Source organism: Numenius arquata, chromosome 2 (assembly GCF_964106895.1).
Source record: "Numenius arquata chromosome 2, bNumArq3.hap1.1, whole genome shotgun sequence".
NCBI lineage: Eukaryota > Metazoa > Chordata > Aves > Charadriiformes > Scolopacidae > Numenius > Numenius arquata.
The window spans coordinates 81,905,657-81,925,236 of record NC_133577.1 but is presented as its reverse complement, the minus strand read 5'-3'; the positions used below and the strand labels follow the sequence as shown (position 1 = coordinate 81,925,236).

The 19,580-nt window shown below is 35.0% G+C and overlaps 1 protein-coding gene across 1 annotated transcript in view; it reads left to right on the top strand.

The window, feature by feature from the left end:
* CFAP54 (cilia and flagella associated protein 54) overlaps positions 1 to 19,580 on the top strand; it is a 111,018-nt gene that overhangs the window by 11,978 nt on the left and 79,460 nt on the right. Inside the window, exons 4-20 of the mRNA XM_074168264.1 lie at positions 215 to 386; positions 2,259 to 2,317; positions 3,644 to 3,787; positions 4,215 to 4,328; positions 4,419 to 4,520; positions 7,021 to 7,219; positions 8,315 to 8,410; positions 9,303 to 9,415; positions 9,532 to 9,703; positions 10,322 to 10,407; positions 12,373 to 12,507; positions 13,544 to 13,673; positions 15,539 to 15,597; positions 16,635 to 16,763; positions 17,477 to 17,624; positions 18,450 to 18,527; positions 18,606 to 18,727. Coding sequence (XP_074024365.1) covers positions 215 to 386; positions 2,259 to 2,317; positions 3,644 to 3,787; positions 4,215 to 4,328; positions 4,419 to 4,520; positions 7,021 to 7,219; positions 8,315 to 8,410; positions 9,303 to 9,415; positions 9,532 to 9,703; positions 10,322 to 10,407; positions 12,373 to 12,507; positions 13,544 to 13,673; positions 15,539 to 15,597; positions 16,635 to 16,763; positions 17,477 to 17,624; positions 18,450 to 18,527; positions 18,606 to 18,727 — 2,058 coding nt within the window. The remainder of the gene's footprint in view (positions 1 to 214; positions 387 to 2,258; positions 2,318 to 3,643; positions 3,788 to 4,214; positions 4,329 to 4,418; positions 4,521 to 7,020; positions 7,220 to 8,314; positions 8,411 to 9,302; positions 9,416 to 9,531; positions 9,704 to 10,321; positions 10,408 to 12,372; positions 12,508 to 13,543; positions 13,674 to 15,538; positions 15,598 to 16,634; positions 16,764 to 17,476; positions 17,625 to 18,449; positions 18,528 to 18,605; positions 18,728 to 19,580) is intronic.

The following is a 19,580-nucleotide window of genomic DNA, read 5'->3' as shown; positions in this document are numbered from 1 at the left end:
GGAAACTGACTCAGGCTAATGGTACAGCAACCTTAAAGCTTTAATGTTTTCTCATATTCTAATGCTCATTTCAATGTCATGCTGATTTTTTTTTTCCTGGTATACTTGATCTTTTCATACTCACCATTTTGTTGTACTTTGCAGATGTGAAACTGACATATGCGTCTATTTTCACTATATATATTAATTTTATATATGTTTCCATGTGATTTAGTTCCATGCTTTGCAAGAGAGAGATGGTTGCATTTATCAGATGGTTTGCAGCAGTGACAGAAATCTCCAGAATCAAGAGTCCCTGCAGACTTGTTTCAACATCTTGTCCTCATTACGACTCACTATGCAAGTGGCTCTACCTCAGGAGAGTTTGTGTTGGCTTGTCTACAATGGTACCTTCGGCTTTCCATTTACATTTTTTTGCTAAGCAAACCTGTGGAGTGAAACTTTATAGATATTCTTTAAGGTCAACCTAATGGTCAGGAATAAATCTATAGTTAGTCTTCCATCACAGTAGGCTTTTCTGTTTGTTTGTTTCTCTGGGGCTTTTTGTTTGTTTGCTTGCTTTTTTTTTTTTTAAATAAGGGATTTTTTAATTAAAGTTTCTACATAGTGTGCCTTTTTCAGGTGGAATGATGTAAAAGTAATAGCCTTTTCATCATAGCTGTGGACAGAGTGTACTAATAAAATGAAATCTAACAGCATAATGAGGGTATTTTTTGAGTGAACCCTGATTAAATAAAACCCTCAAGACTTTTTTATCAATACAGTGTTTGTGTTAATGAGTTTGGTTTGTTTGGGTTTTTTTTTGAAAAGGGGATAGCAGATATAAGAGTAAAAAATGATTGTCTGGCATTACATCTTTTGTGGTTTCTAAATGATCTTTAAGGCTAGAGTTAATAATAAAACTATTCTAAAAAATACCATATGACATTTAAGAATTTGAATCTGTATGTGGTTTTACTGTGCTACTTATAAATGCTTGAATTAGGAAAAAAATGAGCAAAAAATGGAAAATCTGTGAACTAGATGCACAAAGAATGGTGTATCAAGTTTTTTATTTCAAGAAGAACAACTGTATATTTTTGCTTTGAGAAGCAATGTTATTTAGTCAAAAGACTATTATTAATTTGTTCTCCTATGGTCATTTGTTGCAATATAAATTGAGAAGATGATGTGGTCTTAATTTAACTTTGGAAAATTTACTTTCTGCGAGCTATAATTGGTCAAAATTCTTATAATTTTGTTTTGTTTGGACTGCCATTGCCCTCAGTCCCTACTTTTGAGGTGTGGTTTTGGTTTGTCTGTTTCTATAGGAGAAGAATTAAAATTAAAACATAATCACCTGCCATCCTTAAGTCCCACTGTACGTGGGACAGGTCTCTGTACCAAGCCTGGCCAATAATCTAATCTAATTAGAAGCAGGCAATAACTCAGATTTTACCCAGTTCCTGAGCTTTTTCTGTAATTTCTGGCACTAGATTTTGTGCCTCATTACACATTTGACTGATAAAAAGAAATCTTCCTAATGCTTGCTCCATTCTTGCTTATTGGGATAATAACACCCTTCTAGCTATGACAGTTGACATTGTGATGCCTCCTGCTGCCACAGGTGTCCCTTTCTGAACATTTGTACATACAGAAGAATAGACTTCTTCCCTCTCCTCCTCGCTCAAACTGCAACGTCTTTTGTACTTCTAGGGCTGATTTTTGAAAAGCGATTTTGTGATGTAGCAGAAATTAAATAATTTTTTGACAGGATTTTATTTGTAAGTGTCTTTGATGCTCTGGAAAACTCTAGTCACAATCAATTTTCTTCTTTTCACTTATCATACTTAATATGACATAATAGTGGTGTTGTCTGCCGGGACAGTGCCATGACAGACTAAAAGAATCATATAAGGTAAGGTCTGTGAGGAGAGGTAATATTTTTGTTAAAGAGGCTGGCATTTATGAACAAAACTAAGGTTTCTCTCTCTGTCAGTTATTTAATAAAAATTTGATATAGTACCTTTTTAAGATTTCATTCTTTTATTGGACTGCTTCATTGTGTAGGTATTTTTGAAACTAATATCACCCATGAATTTAATGACTTAATACTTTCTAATATAAAAATAATTATGGAAAAATCATTAATTTATTTTTCAGCCTCTGAAAATAACAACCCAGATATTAAGAACAAGTTTCAGTTGGTTAGCACAATAAATTTTGTGTAGGATTATAGAATTTACCTGGTTTTTATTTATTTTAATTTATTTCTGCAGGTACCATTCATATATACACCATATGCAGACATTTGATGATGATAGGTCAATCTGCTAAGGTACGGCAAAATAAACAGAAACATTTAAAAAAATTGCGGAAGAATGGAAAATGCACTTGTATTTTGCATAACACTGTATCCTGACTTTTCTATTTCATTGTCATTGCCAATAGTAGCACTTTGTCACAAGGGAATAAAATGTCTAGATTGCAAAATGGTTGATTTCTGGGTCCTTATGCCTTTATGACTCTGCTCTTTCCTCAGTTGTGTAATTCAGCCCAACATAATGGCTTGCTGGTCTTTGAGATGGGATATGTTAGGCTGTTTCAGAGGGTTCTACATGCCTTTTTTTAAACAACTATTTCAAGTCCCAAGAATTGGTCTTTTGTTTCTTAAAATGTGGAAATGTACTGACACCTGGTGGCTAGGTTTTTAGTTGTAAATACTTAATAAAAATGACCTGCCCTTTCCCCACTACCCTTTTCTTTTTAACTGTGAATGTAATTTTTGTTTGTCTTCACTTTACTTTTTTTGCCTAAAACTTGAAAAAAAGTTTGACTAAGCCTTAATCCAGTATATTTTCTTATCTGTTTGTTATATTAGTCTTTCATTAAGCAGGAAGGATTTTTTTTCCCTTTGAACATCTTTTATTGCAATCAGAAGTGATTTAGCACCTCTTTTATTCAGGCTTTTATTATACAGGAAACAGAGGAACTGATCGTATGTATTTCAGATTCTTTAAATTCATACAAAAAGAATATCTGTGTGTTGACATAATTAAGGACTAAGGTTGCACATATTTTGTGTACCTCAGAGAACAGTTTACAGAAAGAAAATACAAGGGAAGATTTTGTTCAATCAGTTTGGTAGGACTAATTCTTAAAATTAGACTGCTGCAATGACTATATTGGCCGTAATGTTAAGAGCTGATTATGTAGTTCCATGGCTGTCACCAAAGAAGACAGACTCCATTGCAACCCAGATAAGCTTGCTGATCTAGTTGAAAACTAACTTAGGAAAAAATTATCACTAGAGCTGACACAAAAGAGAGGGATAACTCTCAAGATAAAAGCAGGTGAGAGAGAAGGGCAGCAGCTCTGTGACAGTGGCTAGGCTATAGTAAGCTGGAGTGGTTAAGGTAGGTTGGAAGCTAAAATATAGTGCTTGACCACAGTTTCAGATGGGAAAAAAACAATAATAAGCAGGAGGAATGCTTTGTAGTCAATAAAACACGTCAAAAATTAATACAATTTCTGTGATCTTTTATGCTCTTTTAATTTATCCCACCAGATGAGGGTAAGTCTTTGTATGTGTCCTTTAGTAATAGGAAGTACATTTATATAGGGTAAAATTCATTCAGTTTAAAACTGGATTTCTTCAATATAGGTCCTGGAATACTTACTGTGGGCTAGTATATGTATGGAATCATCCATTCCGCTCTTATCGGTACATTATTTGACATGGAGAGCAACCCTATATACTGCAGTTTCTCAGTGTTATTTTGATTGTCAAGACAGCATTCATGGAGAGGTAACCTCATTTACCATACATGTCATTTCAGATGCAATCAAACGGGAAACAAATATTTATTTAAATATTCCTGCTTATTATCAGATCGTATCTATTTAGAGTTCTGTCCATATTCCAAAATTTAACTGCAAAGTGGAGGTGTGTTTCAATATGTAAATGAGTAATCAATTAAAAGTTAAATACAATAGTACTTTGTAATATAATCATAGTCATAGACTTCTATGTCTAAGTAGAAGTGGCAAGCCCCCATGCATATATACAAAGGGTATTTTGCAAGTTTTCTTTTCCTTTTCAATTGCCGTTCGTGACTTGGGTTTCATTGCAGCTCTTTGCAGTTGTCTGAATTCAAGAATGATATGATTCTAAAATTAAATACCAACATATGGAACATGAAAACAGTATAATTTTTTTTTAATACTTTGGACAGATATTTGCTCGCCGTGGTCTGATTAAAATTGATGAACTAAAGCAATTATCAAATATCAGTTCTTCGTTGGAAAGTTCAAAGACACAAAAGATTTTTAGAGAGGCGACTCTAAAGGTATCATTCTGCAATTCATTATAAACAGAGTTACAATCTCTATGAACAGAACATGTAACAGTTATTTACTTACTTTTTTCTTTGTGTCAGATGTCAGTAATGATTTTCAAGAGAGCAGTATATGAATCCAGAAGAAAGCCGAAAAGCCAGTTTCGATCGAAGTTAAGAGTTAGCCTGAAAGAAGCACAAAATGTAAGTCTAACGTTTTGTATAATCTTTTTCTTTGTTTACAATTTGCATGTGATGAATATGTGATATAATTCTGTTTAATACATATGATGCTATTCACAAGGAGAAAGTTTTACTCTTTCAGTTTCATAGTTAATTTATTATTAAAGCTCAGAACAAACTTGAAAAGAGGGAAGATGTAGTAATTACTACTTTAGAATATACTGATTTTTGTAGCATTTTTTTTTTTTCCTTTAGCAGTTATTTTAGCAATAAAAATAAGAGAACTCTTGTTCATACCAAGAGCGTGGGAGTCCGGAGCTGGCCCTGCTGTGTTAAATTATTGTGAAGATAAAGGGGTACTTTGGAAAAAAGTTTTTAAATTTTTTTGTACTTACATTGGAGAACTCTCTTAAGTCTTGAGAGATTGTTTTTGAATCATAGAATGGTTTGGGTTGGATAGAACTTTAAAGATCATCTAGTTCTAACCCACCTGCCATGAGCAGGGACACCTCCCACTAGACCAGGTTGCTCAAAGCCCCATCCAGCCTGGTCTTGAACACCTCCAGGGATGGGGCATCCACAACTTCTCTGGGCAATCTGTTCCAGTGTCTCATCACCCTGACAGTAAAGAATTTCTTCAAATATCTAATCTCAATCTCCCCTCTTCCAATTTAAAACCATTACCCCTCGTCCTATTGCTACATTCCCTGATAAAGAGTCCCTCCCCATCTCTCCTGTAGGCCCCCTTCAGGTACTGGAAGGCTGTTATGAGGTCTCCCCGGAGCCTTCTCTTCTCCAGGCTGAACAGCCCCAACTCCCTCAGCCTGTCTTCATAAGAGAGGTGCTCCAGCCCTCTGATAATTTTCGTGGCCCTCCGCTGGACCCCTTCCAACAGGTCCTTGTCCTTTCTATGTTGAAGACTCCAAAGCTGGACACAGTACTCCAGGTGGGGTCTCACGAGAGCTGAGTAAAGGGGCAGAATCACCTCCCTTGACCTGCTGGCCATGCTTCTTTTGATGCAGCCCAGGATGTGGTTGGCTTTCTGGGCTGCAAGTGCACACTGCCAGCTCATGTTGAGCTTCTCATCTGCCGACACCCCCAAGTCCTTCTCCTCAGGGCTACTCTCAATCCATTCTCTGCCCAGCCTGTATAGTGCTTGGGATTGCCCTGATCCACATACAGGACCTTGTACTTGACCTTGTTGAACTTTATGAGGTTCTCACAGGCCCACCTTTTGGGCCTCTTAAGGTCCCTCTGGATGGCATACCTTCCCTTCAACATGTCAACCACACCACACAGCTTGGTGTCATAGGCAAGCTTGCTGAGGGTGCACTCAGTCCCACTGTCCATGTTGCCGACAAAGATGTTAAACAGTGCCAGTCCAACCCATGCGGAACACCACTCATTGCTGGTCTCCACTTGGACATCAAGCCGTTGACCACAACTCTTTGAGTCCAACCATCCAACCAAGTCCTTATACACTGAGTGGTTCATCCATCAAATCCATGTGTCTCCATTTTAGAGACAAGGATATCATGCGGGACCATGTCAAATGCTTTGCACAAGTCCAGGTAGATGATGTCAGTTGCTCTTCCCTTATCCACCAGCCCTGTAAACACATCATAGAAAGCCACCTAATTTGTCAGACACAATTTACCTTTAGCGAACCATGTTGGCTGTCACTGATCACCTCCTTATTTTCCATGTCCCTTAACATAGTTTTCAGGAGGATCTGTTCCATGACCTTGCCAGGCACAGGGGTGAGACTGGCCGGCTTGTAGTTCCCCGGGTCTTCCTTTTTCCCTTTTTAAAAATGGGAAACCAATCTAACTTGGGAAAGTGCCAAATAAATAGAACTGAAGTATGGATGGATTATGAGCAACATTTTAAAGTACTGTATCTCTGATTTACTTTATGTCTGGTAGTGGTTTGATAACCATGTAAACAGAACATTGAAATAAAAATTTAAAATATTTTCCTATATCTATATAAGAAAAATCTATCTGATTTCTTAGCTGTCAATAGTGCAAGTATATTTTTGTGTGTTCTGCCTTATATTTTTATCTTATGCTGTTTGAAATGTGCAAGTGAGAGAATATAATAATGTTTTGCTTACACTGCAGTGCTGAGCATCCTAATCTTTCTCTGATTTTCTGCAAAGTGTGTAGAACTTAGCTACTTATGATCAAGTTTGTATCATTTTAGGCAAGATCTGGATGGCTTTAAACTCCATGGCCTTAATGCTCTCACTCATAATTTCTATTGCATTATTTTCTAAGTAAAATACCATGCAGCAGTGTGTGTTGTTGCTATGCAATTATGGCACTTCTTAAGTATTGTACCCACTTAGCATGAGGCTTTGCTATGCCTTTGGAGCATAAAATTTATAACAACAATATATTTTACAGTGTATTATTTTCTGTGTACTTCCTTTCTGAAGGTAAACTGTTTTGAAAGAAATCTTGCTTTATTGTAACTCAGTTTAGACAGTACAAGGCTTACATTACCTTTCCTTACTTAGTTGCCATGGCCTCGCACTACTACTGAACGACTGCTGGCAGAAATGTTCGATGGTGCTGCAGCTCAGTTCCTTGCCATCCTGGAAGCTCTGTCTGATAGTAGCAGGCATGTGTTGCGCCCTGCTCCACCTGTTTCTGACGAAATTGAAATTCATGATGTCATTTCAGAGCTTTTTTTTGCAGGCCTGGAAATCCTCTCAGGTAACAGCAGAAAGAAGCAAAAAGAGTGTTTTTTTTGGTCTTGGTCTTTTTGGTTTTGGCGAAGAGCCCAGACCTCAACTTCACTATTTTTTTCCTTTGCTATGAAAGAAAGAACTAGCCTGAAGACATATATTTTATTTAACAATAATGTCTCTAAGAGCAGGTAATCTTTTTTATCTTCATAAAATTTAAGATAAAACTGTGGGCCTGTCTCTGTTGTCTATTATATCAGTAAAAATCTACAGTAATTTACGCATATCTTTTCTGAATAGAATGGAGTTCACTTTCTTTGTAGCAACCCATATGGTGCTGTCTTGCATTTGTGGCTAAAGCAGTGTTGATAACACACCAGTGTTTTGGCTTGCACAGCAGCAAGGCTGTCTCTCCAGCCCTTCTCCTAGCAAAGTCCAGTAGGCTGGGGGTAGGCAAGAGGTTGGGAGGGGACATAGCTGGGACAGCTGACCCAAATTCACCCAGTGGCTATTTCCTACCATATGATGTCATGCTCAGTAATGAAAGCTGGCAGAAAGGGGGAGGATAGGGGGACATCTGTGGTTATGATGCTTGTCTTCCCAAGCAACTGCTGCGTATCCTGAGGCCGTGCTTTCCAGGAAGTGCCTGGACATCTGCCTGCCAATGACAAGTATTGAACACATTCCTTTTTTTCTTTGTTTGCACACACAGCTATTGCTTTTCTTATTAAACTGCCTTTATCTCAGCCCATGACCTTTTCCATCTTATATTCTCCCCCTGTCCTGTTGAGGAGGAGGAGTCAGTGAGCAGCTGGATGGGGGTCTGGTAGCCAGGCAAGGGCAACCCCTCGTGTTTTCATATATTTTTTTTTCCAAAGAAATCACTCAATGTTAGATTTAAAAACTTGGGAAAAAGACTGGACTTGATGATTCCCTCCAAACCTTTTTTTGCTAGGCTCTGGACTGAATATAGCCAAAGGTATAGAGGTATTTCATTAATAAAAGAATCTATAGACACTAAATACAATGCAGAATCATATTTTCTTGATATGATTACTGACTAGTTAGAATATAACAAGTCAAATCCAATATAAACTGATTTAATGAATTGTCTGTATTAAAGGTGGAATGAGCAGTACTGATATTCAAGGAAGCTATTGCACTGATCATTTTGGTATAATTAATCCATCATCAACCCTTCTGCAGTTGATACTAACAGGTAAACTAGCTTTACATTTTCAAAGGATTCTGTACCCAGTGATGGAAACGCTTGGTGAGCAGACTTCATTTCTATGTTAGTAGCAGTTCTATGCCTAAAGGAATTGCAAAATGCTGTCCTCTTTGAGTGAGATATGCTTGTTTATATATATAATGTTAGGGCATTCAAAAGGGGTTGTTATGTACAGATATCATTATGATTTTCTTAACACAAGTATCATTTAAATATCATATAGTAATATATGGACATTGTGACCACATACTATTCAGCATAGCAGTTCATCTAGATATTTTACTGCCCCTAAACAATCATTCAAAGGCCAAATTTGGCAATGATATCCTGATACGTTCTTATAGAAGTGGGATGCAGCAACAGAAGGACTTTCATAAGCTTGTTCAGATCCTTGGATCAATTATTGTACTGCTTTGGAAAATAACAGCTGTCTATTACCAAGTTAATATTGCTAACATATTTCAGCTGAGTGACCCAGGTGATATAACACTGACTGTGGCATATTCATTTTTTTTACTAAATTTCTGGGAAGAGTCATTATGGGGTGATACCCGAATTTAACCTCTTTCTGCAAAAGAAAGAACTAGGTCCTTGATATCCTCTACTCGGGTACGTTAATATCAATAACAGTATAACGTCTTTGGAATGTAACAGGACATTGCAGATACATCATTAAAGTAGTATACAGCATAGACATTACAGCAAAATAATAAAGCTATTGTATCTTTTAGAGCTATTAAAAATCCTTCAAGGTTATCCTGACTATTTGAAAACACATGGAATTTTATCTTTGTATTTATCAATACCCAAGTTATTGCTTAAATTAAACTTCTGAATATATATATATAAAACAGATAAAAACCTTTTGTCATCACTGCAGGAGAAAAGGGGGTGTCTGGAGATGCCGCTGTGAAATTTATAAAATTAGCTTTCAGCTATGAAGAGTGGGACGTGTTTGATTCTGCTATTGAATTTGTTGTTAATTTTCTTCAGGTAATACAGATGCTCTTTAGACATTATTTATGTGGTCTTTTCCTATGAGGGTAAGGAAGATTATTCAAAGCACATATTTTAAAATCAAATTTCTATTGGTTGTTTCTGTCAATTAGGCTCAAGATGACCCAACATGGAAGAAAGCTGAAATGGAACTCAAACTTCTTACACTGATGCAACCTTTACTATTTCCAAGAAAATTTAAACACAGTTTTTCTATTAGTGGTGGAAATAATACTGAAGAAGCTAGGATGCCTCATGGTTCTAAAACCAAGCAAACATTTAGAAGTGGGTGTTCTTCAGTTATAGCTGTGTTTGCATTTCAAATGTTTTTACAGCATGAAATTTTGTTTATTATTTAAAAACTATATAATACGGTGCATGTGATATTCCATGACAAAAATTAGCAACTGAGAAATTGCAACCTACTGATTTTTTTCCAGTTTTCATTTGCCAAAACATGACTTTATACCATTTCCCTTGAGTGTGAAATACCATGCATATTTAACATACATCATGTTATATGTTTTCAGACAGTTTTTCAGGAAAAAAGTGAAGCAGACATGTTTGACTTTCTTTTGTCCTTACACTTCATTTATGTAAAATTTCTTGGCATCAAAGCAAGAAAATCTTGTTAAAGTAACTGTAATTTAATTGTATAACATTCCAAAAACTGGAAATATCTTGAAAACTTTCCATGTCCAAAATTAGCAATGCTCACTTTTCACAGAAAGTGAATAAAATTGGGAATATCTGTACCCTTTGTATGTGCTATTTCTTGAAGTGTATTATCTGCTGGCATAAATTGGTAAGTGGATTCACTCAGATGTTTTCAAATGTAGGTTTGTAAGTAGAAATAATGTCTTGCCTTTCCTTTTCTTCCTTTTTTATAAACATTGAACGTAGAGGGTTCCTTAAAGCATGGAGAGCCTTCTCATGATCTTATGATTCTGGCAACAACAGTGTTTTCCTGTGTCTCCACATCTAAGCAGGTATAATAAAATTAGAGACATTTCCTCTGAATCAATCACAATCTGTAATGAATGTGTATAATTTAAGACCAAAGGAATCAGTTGCATGATTAACAAACTACAAAAATGAAATAGCAAAAATGAAAAAAATATAACCATAAGATGTGATCAATTTCTGATTAAACAAAAATTAGTATTTGTTTCATTTTTTAAAAACTTTATTGGTGCTATGTACTCAGGCTACTTTAAAAATGTTTGATAGCTATTAGATCCATTTGGAATATCATAGAGCTAATTGCAGTTTCAGCTAATCAAGCAGAGATCAAATTTCTTATATTAGATTTAGGTGGGCAAAGATGCTCAGCTGTAGAAAACATTTCTGCAATAGTTATAGAAATGGGAGCAGTGACCCTAAGGAATGATATTGCCTTTTTAGCAGTGGTATGCCTGCAATTTAAGGTAAATTCTCTCTGCAAACAAGCAAGCAAACAAACAAACAAGCAGCAGCAACAACAAAAACAGAGTGGGACTTTTTGTGCTGAAGTCTGTACTGCAGAATAATCCCATTATATATCTGATAGTTTATTTCCAGAGTAACCACTTTTAGCTTACTTGCTCAAACTGAGATTTCCCTTAATGTGCTACTGTGAGGGGAAAAAAAATTACAGTGCAATGTCTCCACTAGCAGTTACACTGAATTAGTTTATGATCTAAAAGACTAATGAAAAATATTCCTTAGAAAAAATGTGTTCTACTAACATGGTATATGTCTTAGTTGCAAAATTAATTTTAGATAGAATTTGCATATTGCCCCAGTTTGAGTATAACTGGGGCACACACATTTTTTAGCTTGAGTGTAATGTTTTCAGTCAAAATACCCTGCCTGTGAGGTAGTTATACCTTTAGATAGCATGATTTGTCATTTTTTTACATGATCCCTCTATTATAGAGGCAGGTTACCTGGACTTAAATTCTCCTACAGTTTCCCCACAAATCTCCTTGGTACCTAATATGTTTGGGGAAGAAAGACAAGTTCTCCCCTGATTACAGTGAATTCACTGATGGTGAAGTTACATGATATAGCTGAACCAATCTAACAGCTTCCTGCCAGCAAATGAGTGGCAAAAGTCATCTTGATTTACTTCTTTTTCAGTCTTCTCCTTCCCCCGCTTCTCAATATTAATATCCCTAAAATCTTATGCTTATACAAATACGAACGTACAGATAGTGTGGATATAGCAGGCTTGAGTTTCATTGCGCCTAAGATACCAGTCCAACTCTGATATAAATGGCAGTAAAGATGTTTATTGATCCTTAATCGCTGTTCACAATGTGTTTAGCATAGTGTAGATGGATTCCATTGCCTTTTGAAATGTGTTAAGTAGGAGGTTAGCTGAATAGAGTTTTGAATTTGTTAATTTTTCACTTCACAGGATGCAGATGTGTTTTGTCGTTTCTTTCAGTTGTTAGATATTCCACTCCAACCCTTTTTCTACTTGTTTAAGTTGTTCTTCACTGCTCCCCCATCTGAGATGCACCAACAACCCATGGAAGCTCTCTGTCAATGCAAAATCAAACCTACTAATTTGGATCTTCTTCTGCAAATATTTAAATACTGTAATAAAACAAATAAAAACTGTTAAATTACATTACTTAGTTTTCCATAATGTATTGACTATTATAACATTCCACAGATAGTTAATTTGCTTCTTTCTCCCATGTAATTTTCATTTCACTGCTTTCCTTATCTGTGTTACTTTTAAAAGAAATTAAAAAACCCACCCTCTAAACCCACTTGTTTTGTTGGGAGAAGAAAAGCTTGAGTGGTCTACCAGAAATTACTTTTTATAAAATATTTCTTAAGCTTTCAAAATGTTATGATGATTTATTTACTTTGAACAATTTTAAGACTGTTTATGTGCTGAGCATTTTCAGAGTGTTTATATACATTCCTGTTTATACAATTATGTTGTTTTTTCTTTCCAGAATATGCAACCTGACAATGAAATACTTGTTGATGTAATAATGTTTTTGTGGCAGAAGTGTAAAACAGGACTTCAGCAAATCCAACTAAGTGGAAGTGACTGCTTAAAATATATCCACAAATACAAAGCTTACCAAGTACTCCTTTATTATAATGCATTTCTCTTAATATAAATGCAGTCTGTTATAGTAAAGCCAAGATAAAATACTGGTGTCTGGTCTAAATGGGTTTTCTTATGGTAAAAGGCAGATGAATCTTCTTCACTGAAAATGTGTATTGTGTATACACTTTGAACACATTGTGCTGCCATATGCCACTATCAAAATATCTCTTAGCCTTTTCCCAGTGAAGTAACCCATTCTCTGCCAGTGGGTCATGATGGAAAGGAGCTAAAATGGTGAAAGCGTTCAGGCATGATGTAAGGAGATGCATTTGATGTGTTGTGGTGGAAAATATCAATGTATTTCAAGAAAGTTCCTTAGATCAGTTGAAGAAAGGGGCAAAAACCTTACAGCTTAAGAGAAGAGAGATGGGGGTCAATAGTATTTGGCCCACTGGATAGAGCTACAACCTTACTTTGAACTTTCCCTGAGAATGAGAGGCTCTTAGTGAAATAGTCTTCTGAAGGATAATTTACACTAGTTTCTCTGCGCTATCAGTTGGTGCTGACCAAATAGTTTCTGGAGGAGCTAATTTTGTGGCCCTGATCCCTCTAGTAAAATTCAGAAAGCAGTGTACAGTTATTTTCCTCTATGCGTACAACAGGAGCATTCAGGTGTCTTTTATACTGTTTAAGAGGGAAGATACGGGGATAAATGAGATGCAAATGATCAAATCTGCTGGAAGGCTTACCACACTATGAGAAGATATAGAAGTTGTGCCCATAGAGTATTCATAAATCTTTACAAAATAATAAAAAATAAAATTCTAAAATTAAAAAAGTCTGCTGTCTGCAGAATTAGGGGCTTTGGAGCAGCATAGGTTCATCATCTTAGTCCAGTGGCATTTAAAAAAACAAGCCAAATCCAAGAAAAGGGTTGTGTCCATGTTTATGAATCTTTTTAAACAATTTTGAGTGCCAAAACTATCTACCTCTGTAACACAGAAATGTCTTGCAAAAATTTGTTTTAACTCTGTCTTGATTCTTTTTCTTGCCTGTCCCCCCATTTTTAGTGGGTTCATGTACTCTGGATAATAAATGAAGTAATTCAGAAGAGCATCATAGCAGACACTGATGTTGTAATGCTTGCAGAGGTAACCTTATGTCTAACTGCACTATTGGAAAATGTCGCCGATTCTACAAGTAAGTCTGAGAAAAAAAGCAGGTAAAGCTTTCAACAAAAATTGTTTTCTTTCAAGAATGACTTTCAAGATTAGAACTTTTCTGAGATGAAAACATTGAAAAATATACATATTCAAAAATCATTGCAAAGAGATTGTTAAGAGTAGAATGATAACCTTTTGTACTGACAATGTAATCCATAATCAGAGCTAGTGAAACCTGGTTTTCAAAGGATTTATGCCTTATTTCCTTAATTTCCAGTTCGACCAAAGTAACTCCATTTTGAATCACAACTTTTATGACGCACCCTCCCTACAGGTCTTCTACATATCTCTTAGCCCCTTCAGAGTAGCCACAGATCACTCATATGTTCCCTGAGTATTGGCTAGGCAGAAGGCAGCACACCCTGCAGCTTATTTGGAGCATTCAAGTGCTGGTTGACTAGTGGCAGGCCAAACAGAAGAGCGAAATATTGAGGTCATACCGAAGCTTTTGCTTTTATTTGGTCATTAATTTGGATCTCTTGTCTGCACAAGTCTTCATTTTTGTATAGGAATTCAATTGTCTTTGAAATTGAATTTAACTTGGCTGACATTATTGGGATATAATGCAATTACAATCACATTAATCAAATTTCCTTCCAAAACTGGACTAATGCTGTAAAATATGAATACTTAGACATACTTTTAAAAGTTTTCTGTGGTTGTGGATGTGGGACCTTGGAATATGAATCGTTCTGCTCATAAATGTTTTACAGTAACTAGAGAGTAGATTTTAAGGATCAGTTTAAAGCATAACTAAGCAAAGAAGAGAATGACAATACCTATAGCTCTTTTGAAAGTAAGAATATCTTGGAACACTACTACTCATTATAAAGGTACAGTAGGTATTGTTTTCTGTGATGTTATGAATATTGTACCATTATAATGGAGATTGGATGAATCCTCATTGTAGCATCACTGCTATTCTTTTTAATTCAGTTTAAACGTCTTTTTGGAGGGAAAAAAGCTGAATAGATCGGAGTCATTGGTCAAAACAGGATGATAAATAGTGAATCAAGCACATGTTTATGCTGAGAAGAGGCTTTTTACTGAATGAATGCTGAGTGAATATAGGTTTTCTTGTTTACAAGAAAGAGACAGTAAACAATCAGAAATAAACAGGCAAAAGTGGCACAAAGAGTACAGGAGTGGCTAGAAGGTTGTCCCTCTGAAAGGGCAAAAAATGAATTTATTTTGGTGAAGAAATAAAATTTTGACAGGCTAGAGGGCTGCAAACAAGATCAAAGAAGCTGCTTCCTCTTGTTTTGGCTGCTTCCTCTTGTCGTGGAAAGTTAAACATAATTCTGGATGCATTCTTTATAAACGAAAATAATTTAAACAATCCAAAAGAACATTAAAAGGGTGATAATACCCCTTCAAGGAATATTAAATTGAAATAGTATATATATCATAAAAATACGACCTTACCTATTTAAAAATCCTCCTATAAATTAAATTAGCATTCAAACTACTGTGAATTAGATAACAATAGATTTGAATTTATTTAAACATGGAAAATTGGTATGAATGCTACAACAATGTGAGGAACTACAAAATGATTCCAGGTTTCATTGGCTTGGATATAATGTTGCTATGAAATATTGGGTGCATTTAAAAATACTGCATTATTGGATAATCGTACACTGAATTAGTGTAATTGTACATATGTAGCTATTGTGTTTAAATCCCCAAAAGCTTTTGAAGAAACAATAATTACCTCTCATAGTCAGGTACAGAAGAACTGAATTATGCCAGATGTTTGTTAGTAGTAGAGCTAATCAAATGGTACTAAAATTTTCTGAGTATATTTCATTTTCACTTTCTGATTTTCTTCCTACAAAAAAGGAATAAGAAGTGCCTCTCTCTTGCAAGATCAAATCTGTGATATTCCTGAAATACTGATGGTAATGACTAATTCATTTTCATTAATTCAGTGTTTTTGAATAGCATAAGACCACTTATTTCTGCTTGAAACTTTTCATACAATTTTGTATTTATTCATACAATATTTATAGAATATTGTATTTATAAATACATTTGTAGTTTTATAAAGCTGAAATGTTTCACACAGTCATGCTAGTGCAGAGGAAAAAAGCAAAGATATTTTTCCAAGTGAAATAAAATCTGAAAATTTTCCTGTAGTCGTTTATAGTAATCTGTGATACAGAAGAAGTTTTATTTGAAACTTTTTTACAGTGTGATCATGCTGATTTGCACTCTATCATGCCAATGTATAATACCACCTTTAAATGGCTTAATAGTGCATTTTTTAAAGATCATACAAACTTTAGTCCTTGCTTCATTTAGGAAAATATTTTGGGTTTTGCTTTTGCTTGTTTGTTTTTGTAAGGGTGATGTGGAATAGACAGAACATCCTGAGTGTCCTTGCTTTGTTCAGTCAGTTCAGTGCTCAGCGGTTTGCAGAAGTGCCCAATCAAATAGTTCAAAATTACTTACTAAAACACATTAAGAAGAGAAGGCATACATTAGTCTGAAGATTCAGGAATTTTGTTAATGATATGTCTTAATGCTTATGCACATGGAGAAGATTTAATTCAGTGAGAGTCTACTTAAAGGTGTTATTTTCTAAAAAATCAGTGATTTTTTTTTTAACAGCATCCATCTAATGGAACATTGAACTGCTTGTGAAAAATACTGTGTCAAGTTAATTCTCTAAGTTCAGTTTCATTCTTCTATAAGTTACCTTTTTGAGTTAGTAAAATGGTTTTTGAGATCTGAAGGAAAATCAGTCCTTGAAAATTAAAAATACTTGAAATTTAAAACATTGATATTAGTATATGAAAGCAATGGGAGCAGTGACTATGTAAAGATTATTTGACAGTTTAAACTGCAATAGCTAAAAATAGTCCACATTTTTGACAGTCCATATTATAGCTTTTAATGTTGTTATCTAATAAAATGCGTTTGTATGTGTTTTCAGAAAAGTCCTACAGAACAATTACAAATTGCTTATGAAAGTCTTGAAAAAGCAATTAGTGGAATGAACACATCTCGCTTAATGACCCTTCTACCAGATGGAAAGTCGATATTTGACAACTGCTGTACAAAGGTAAAGTCTACAAAAAGCTACTCTGCAACAAAATCTATAAATAATGTATTGGATTTTGATGACGCACAACTCATATTTTCTTCACGCTTAGAAATATTGGCATTATCAAATATACCTCATGTTCCTGCTTCATGTAAGAAGAGAACAGGAAAAATAAGCCTTTGTGTAGTAGAAATAGTATTTTTCTCTTTCTGTAATAAACTATAAACTCTTTTAGGCTTTCTTTGTCATTTTCTTTTGGAAATAATTAGAATTTGTAACTCTTTCTTACAAAATAAAAGCAGGAATCCTTTTCATATTTATTGCTCACAACTGTCTATTATTAAAATTAATTTTTGCTGTTGAGGAGAGTTCAGATTTTCTAAATATTATCATTCTACACCAATATGATCTTTGTTTTCTGGACTGGTAACACAATAAAACATTTTTTCTGCAGTTTCATATTTATTATAAATCCAGTTTCCTCTTGATTCTGGTTTTGTCTAGTTTTCTTTGTCTGTCATCCATGCTTTCTCCATATAGTCATTTTTCTTCTTTCAATATTTTCTTAAATGACTGTATATTACACAGATATGACAAATTCCAGTATTTGTAAATTTACTGAATAATATTACTGAAAAAATAATACTGAAATAATATCAATGTCAAGATAAATGCAGTAAGCTGAGTAATAAAAGTTTGTGTTTGCTTAATCGCTGCTTCTTATTTATTAGGTGGATTCAAATGATCAGTATTTGAATTCTGTTTTGGGATGTGGTAATGATAAGACAGGAACAGATAATGGTTTTGTAATGGATTTGCACTTGGAGCTCATTCAGGCCCAACATCGAATAGCTGTGAAACTTCTTAAAATCACACAAGGTAGGTTTCAGTAAAGCTAAATGATCTTCATAGCTTGGCTAGAGTCCTCTATTAATATAGTATGTAGTACTAAGAAATAAAGGAGTATCTGCTTTCTGAAGAGGAGCTGATGTTGAGCAGTCTGTATGCCACGTAGAGACAAAAATAATCTACAGAATTTGCAGAATTTAGATTTACCACACGATGCTAGTCTCTAACCTCTGCTCAACCGACGGGAGTTAAACTTTGCTAACAACTGCTGGACTTGATTCCTGGACAGTTTGCTGTGGTATTTCAGTTATGATATTAGCTGTTACAGTGTCAGTAATAGAGAATTGGGGGATGCTCTGCAGAATTTTTTTTTTCTGTAATGCAAATTTTCTCTCTAGTGAATAACTTGAATATTTTATTCAATGATCTTTGTAATCCGAATTTCTACTCCTGTGAAATTGTCCTTATCTTTTCCCAGTCAGCAGATATTCCACTCTTGCCAAATGCCTTCTGAAAAAGCTCTTCTTGGTTTCCTATTCCTGGTGGTTTCTTGTTTTTTTTTTTTTTTTTTTTAAATTAAAAGCTAGTATTAGTTTGACACTTCAGAGCTCCCCTGTGCTCCCCCTATGATGAAGATCCCTTTTTTCCTGTGATGTTAGTATAACTACTGAAGATGTTAGAGCATGAGGGTGGAATATTTTTAGTGGCATGATCAGTCCAAGAAATTCTTGAACCAAAGAAAAGAACATGAGATGGAGCAGAGCTTTACTACAAAACTATGTATTAACCTTTCTCACTGAAATTTTCTCAGTAGTGCTGTCAGAATGAATAACTAGGGATTTCCTTCCCACATAGGTGCTCAAAAGGATGACAGAAGTCTTAAGTCTAGCAAGTCTCATGTGAAGAACATTAAAGATTTCCATTATTTAACAGGTAAGGATTATTAATTAAGATTTTAGGAGTACAATAAATTATTGCTGCTGTTTTATAAATGTCTTATCTATTTTACAGAGGCACTTATAATGAGAAAAATAAAAAAGAATAAGCTATCTAGAGCAATCTTTTTGATGCAAAAGGCTGCACAGAAGTTCCCTGAAGAGTTAACCACATCTTCCCAAAGGCAGCTACTGGAGGTAATAAAAAAATCTTATGGTAGAAATTCTTTATCATTATCACAGTTTTTTGTGTTCTGTATAATTAAGACTTACATTACTCCTTACAAAAAGAAGAAAAATGGAAGGAACTTTAGGGCCTTTGGGTGTTTTTAACACATGTTGTCAAATTTTCCCTGAAAAGTTTCATTATGATGAAAGAATAAAGTGACTTAAAACAAGGAAAGAGCATATCCCCACATTTTGTGCACACATGCAGATTGCAGGAAACCTGAAAGACGAGATGATCTTTCTTTCTACACTTAATCATCTATTGAAATTATGAACCTATTAGTTTCCAAAATGTCATGGAGGTTTCCTCCTCCCCATTGCAACCTTCAAGATCCTTCTTTTTCCGAGATCTATAAATTGTCTTGGATTACTTTGGCTAGTGATGATGACATGGACTTTATTTTATTCTTATTAAATAAACAGTTTAGAAGTTGCAGATCTTGGAATTTATTGAGCCTAAAAGATTCTTCATGGGCTCATTTCAAAGTCTTTTGAAATCAATGGGAGTCTTTCCACTGAACTTTGTACCAGCATCTGCCCATGAAAATTGCCTTCTCATCACTGGGGCATAAAATTTCTTTATAGCCTATACAACAGATAACAGAATCTGCAATTCTCACTATATAATATATGAAAAAAGTATTTTAAACAAGAAGTTACTAGAAAGTATTTTTCTTTGAAGTGCTACAAATTTGGAAGCATGGTAATTAACACACGTATCAAGACCAGGCTGGATGGGGCTTTGAGCAACCCGTTCTAGCTGGAGGTGTCTCTGCCCACGGCAGGGGGGTTGGAACTAGATGATCTTTAAGGTCCCTTCCAA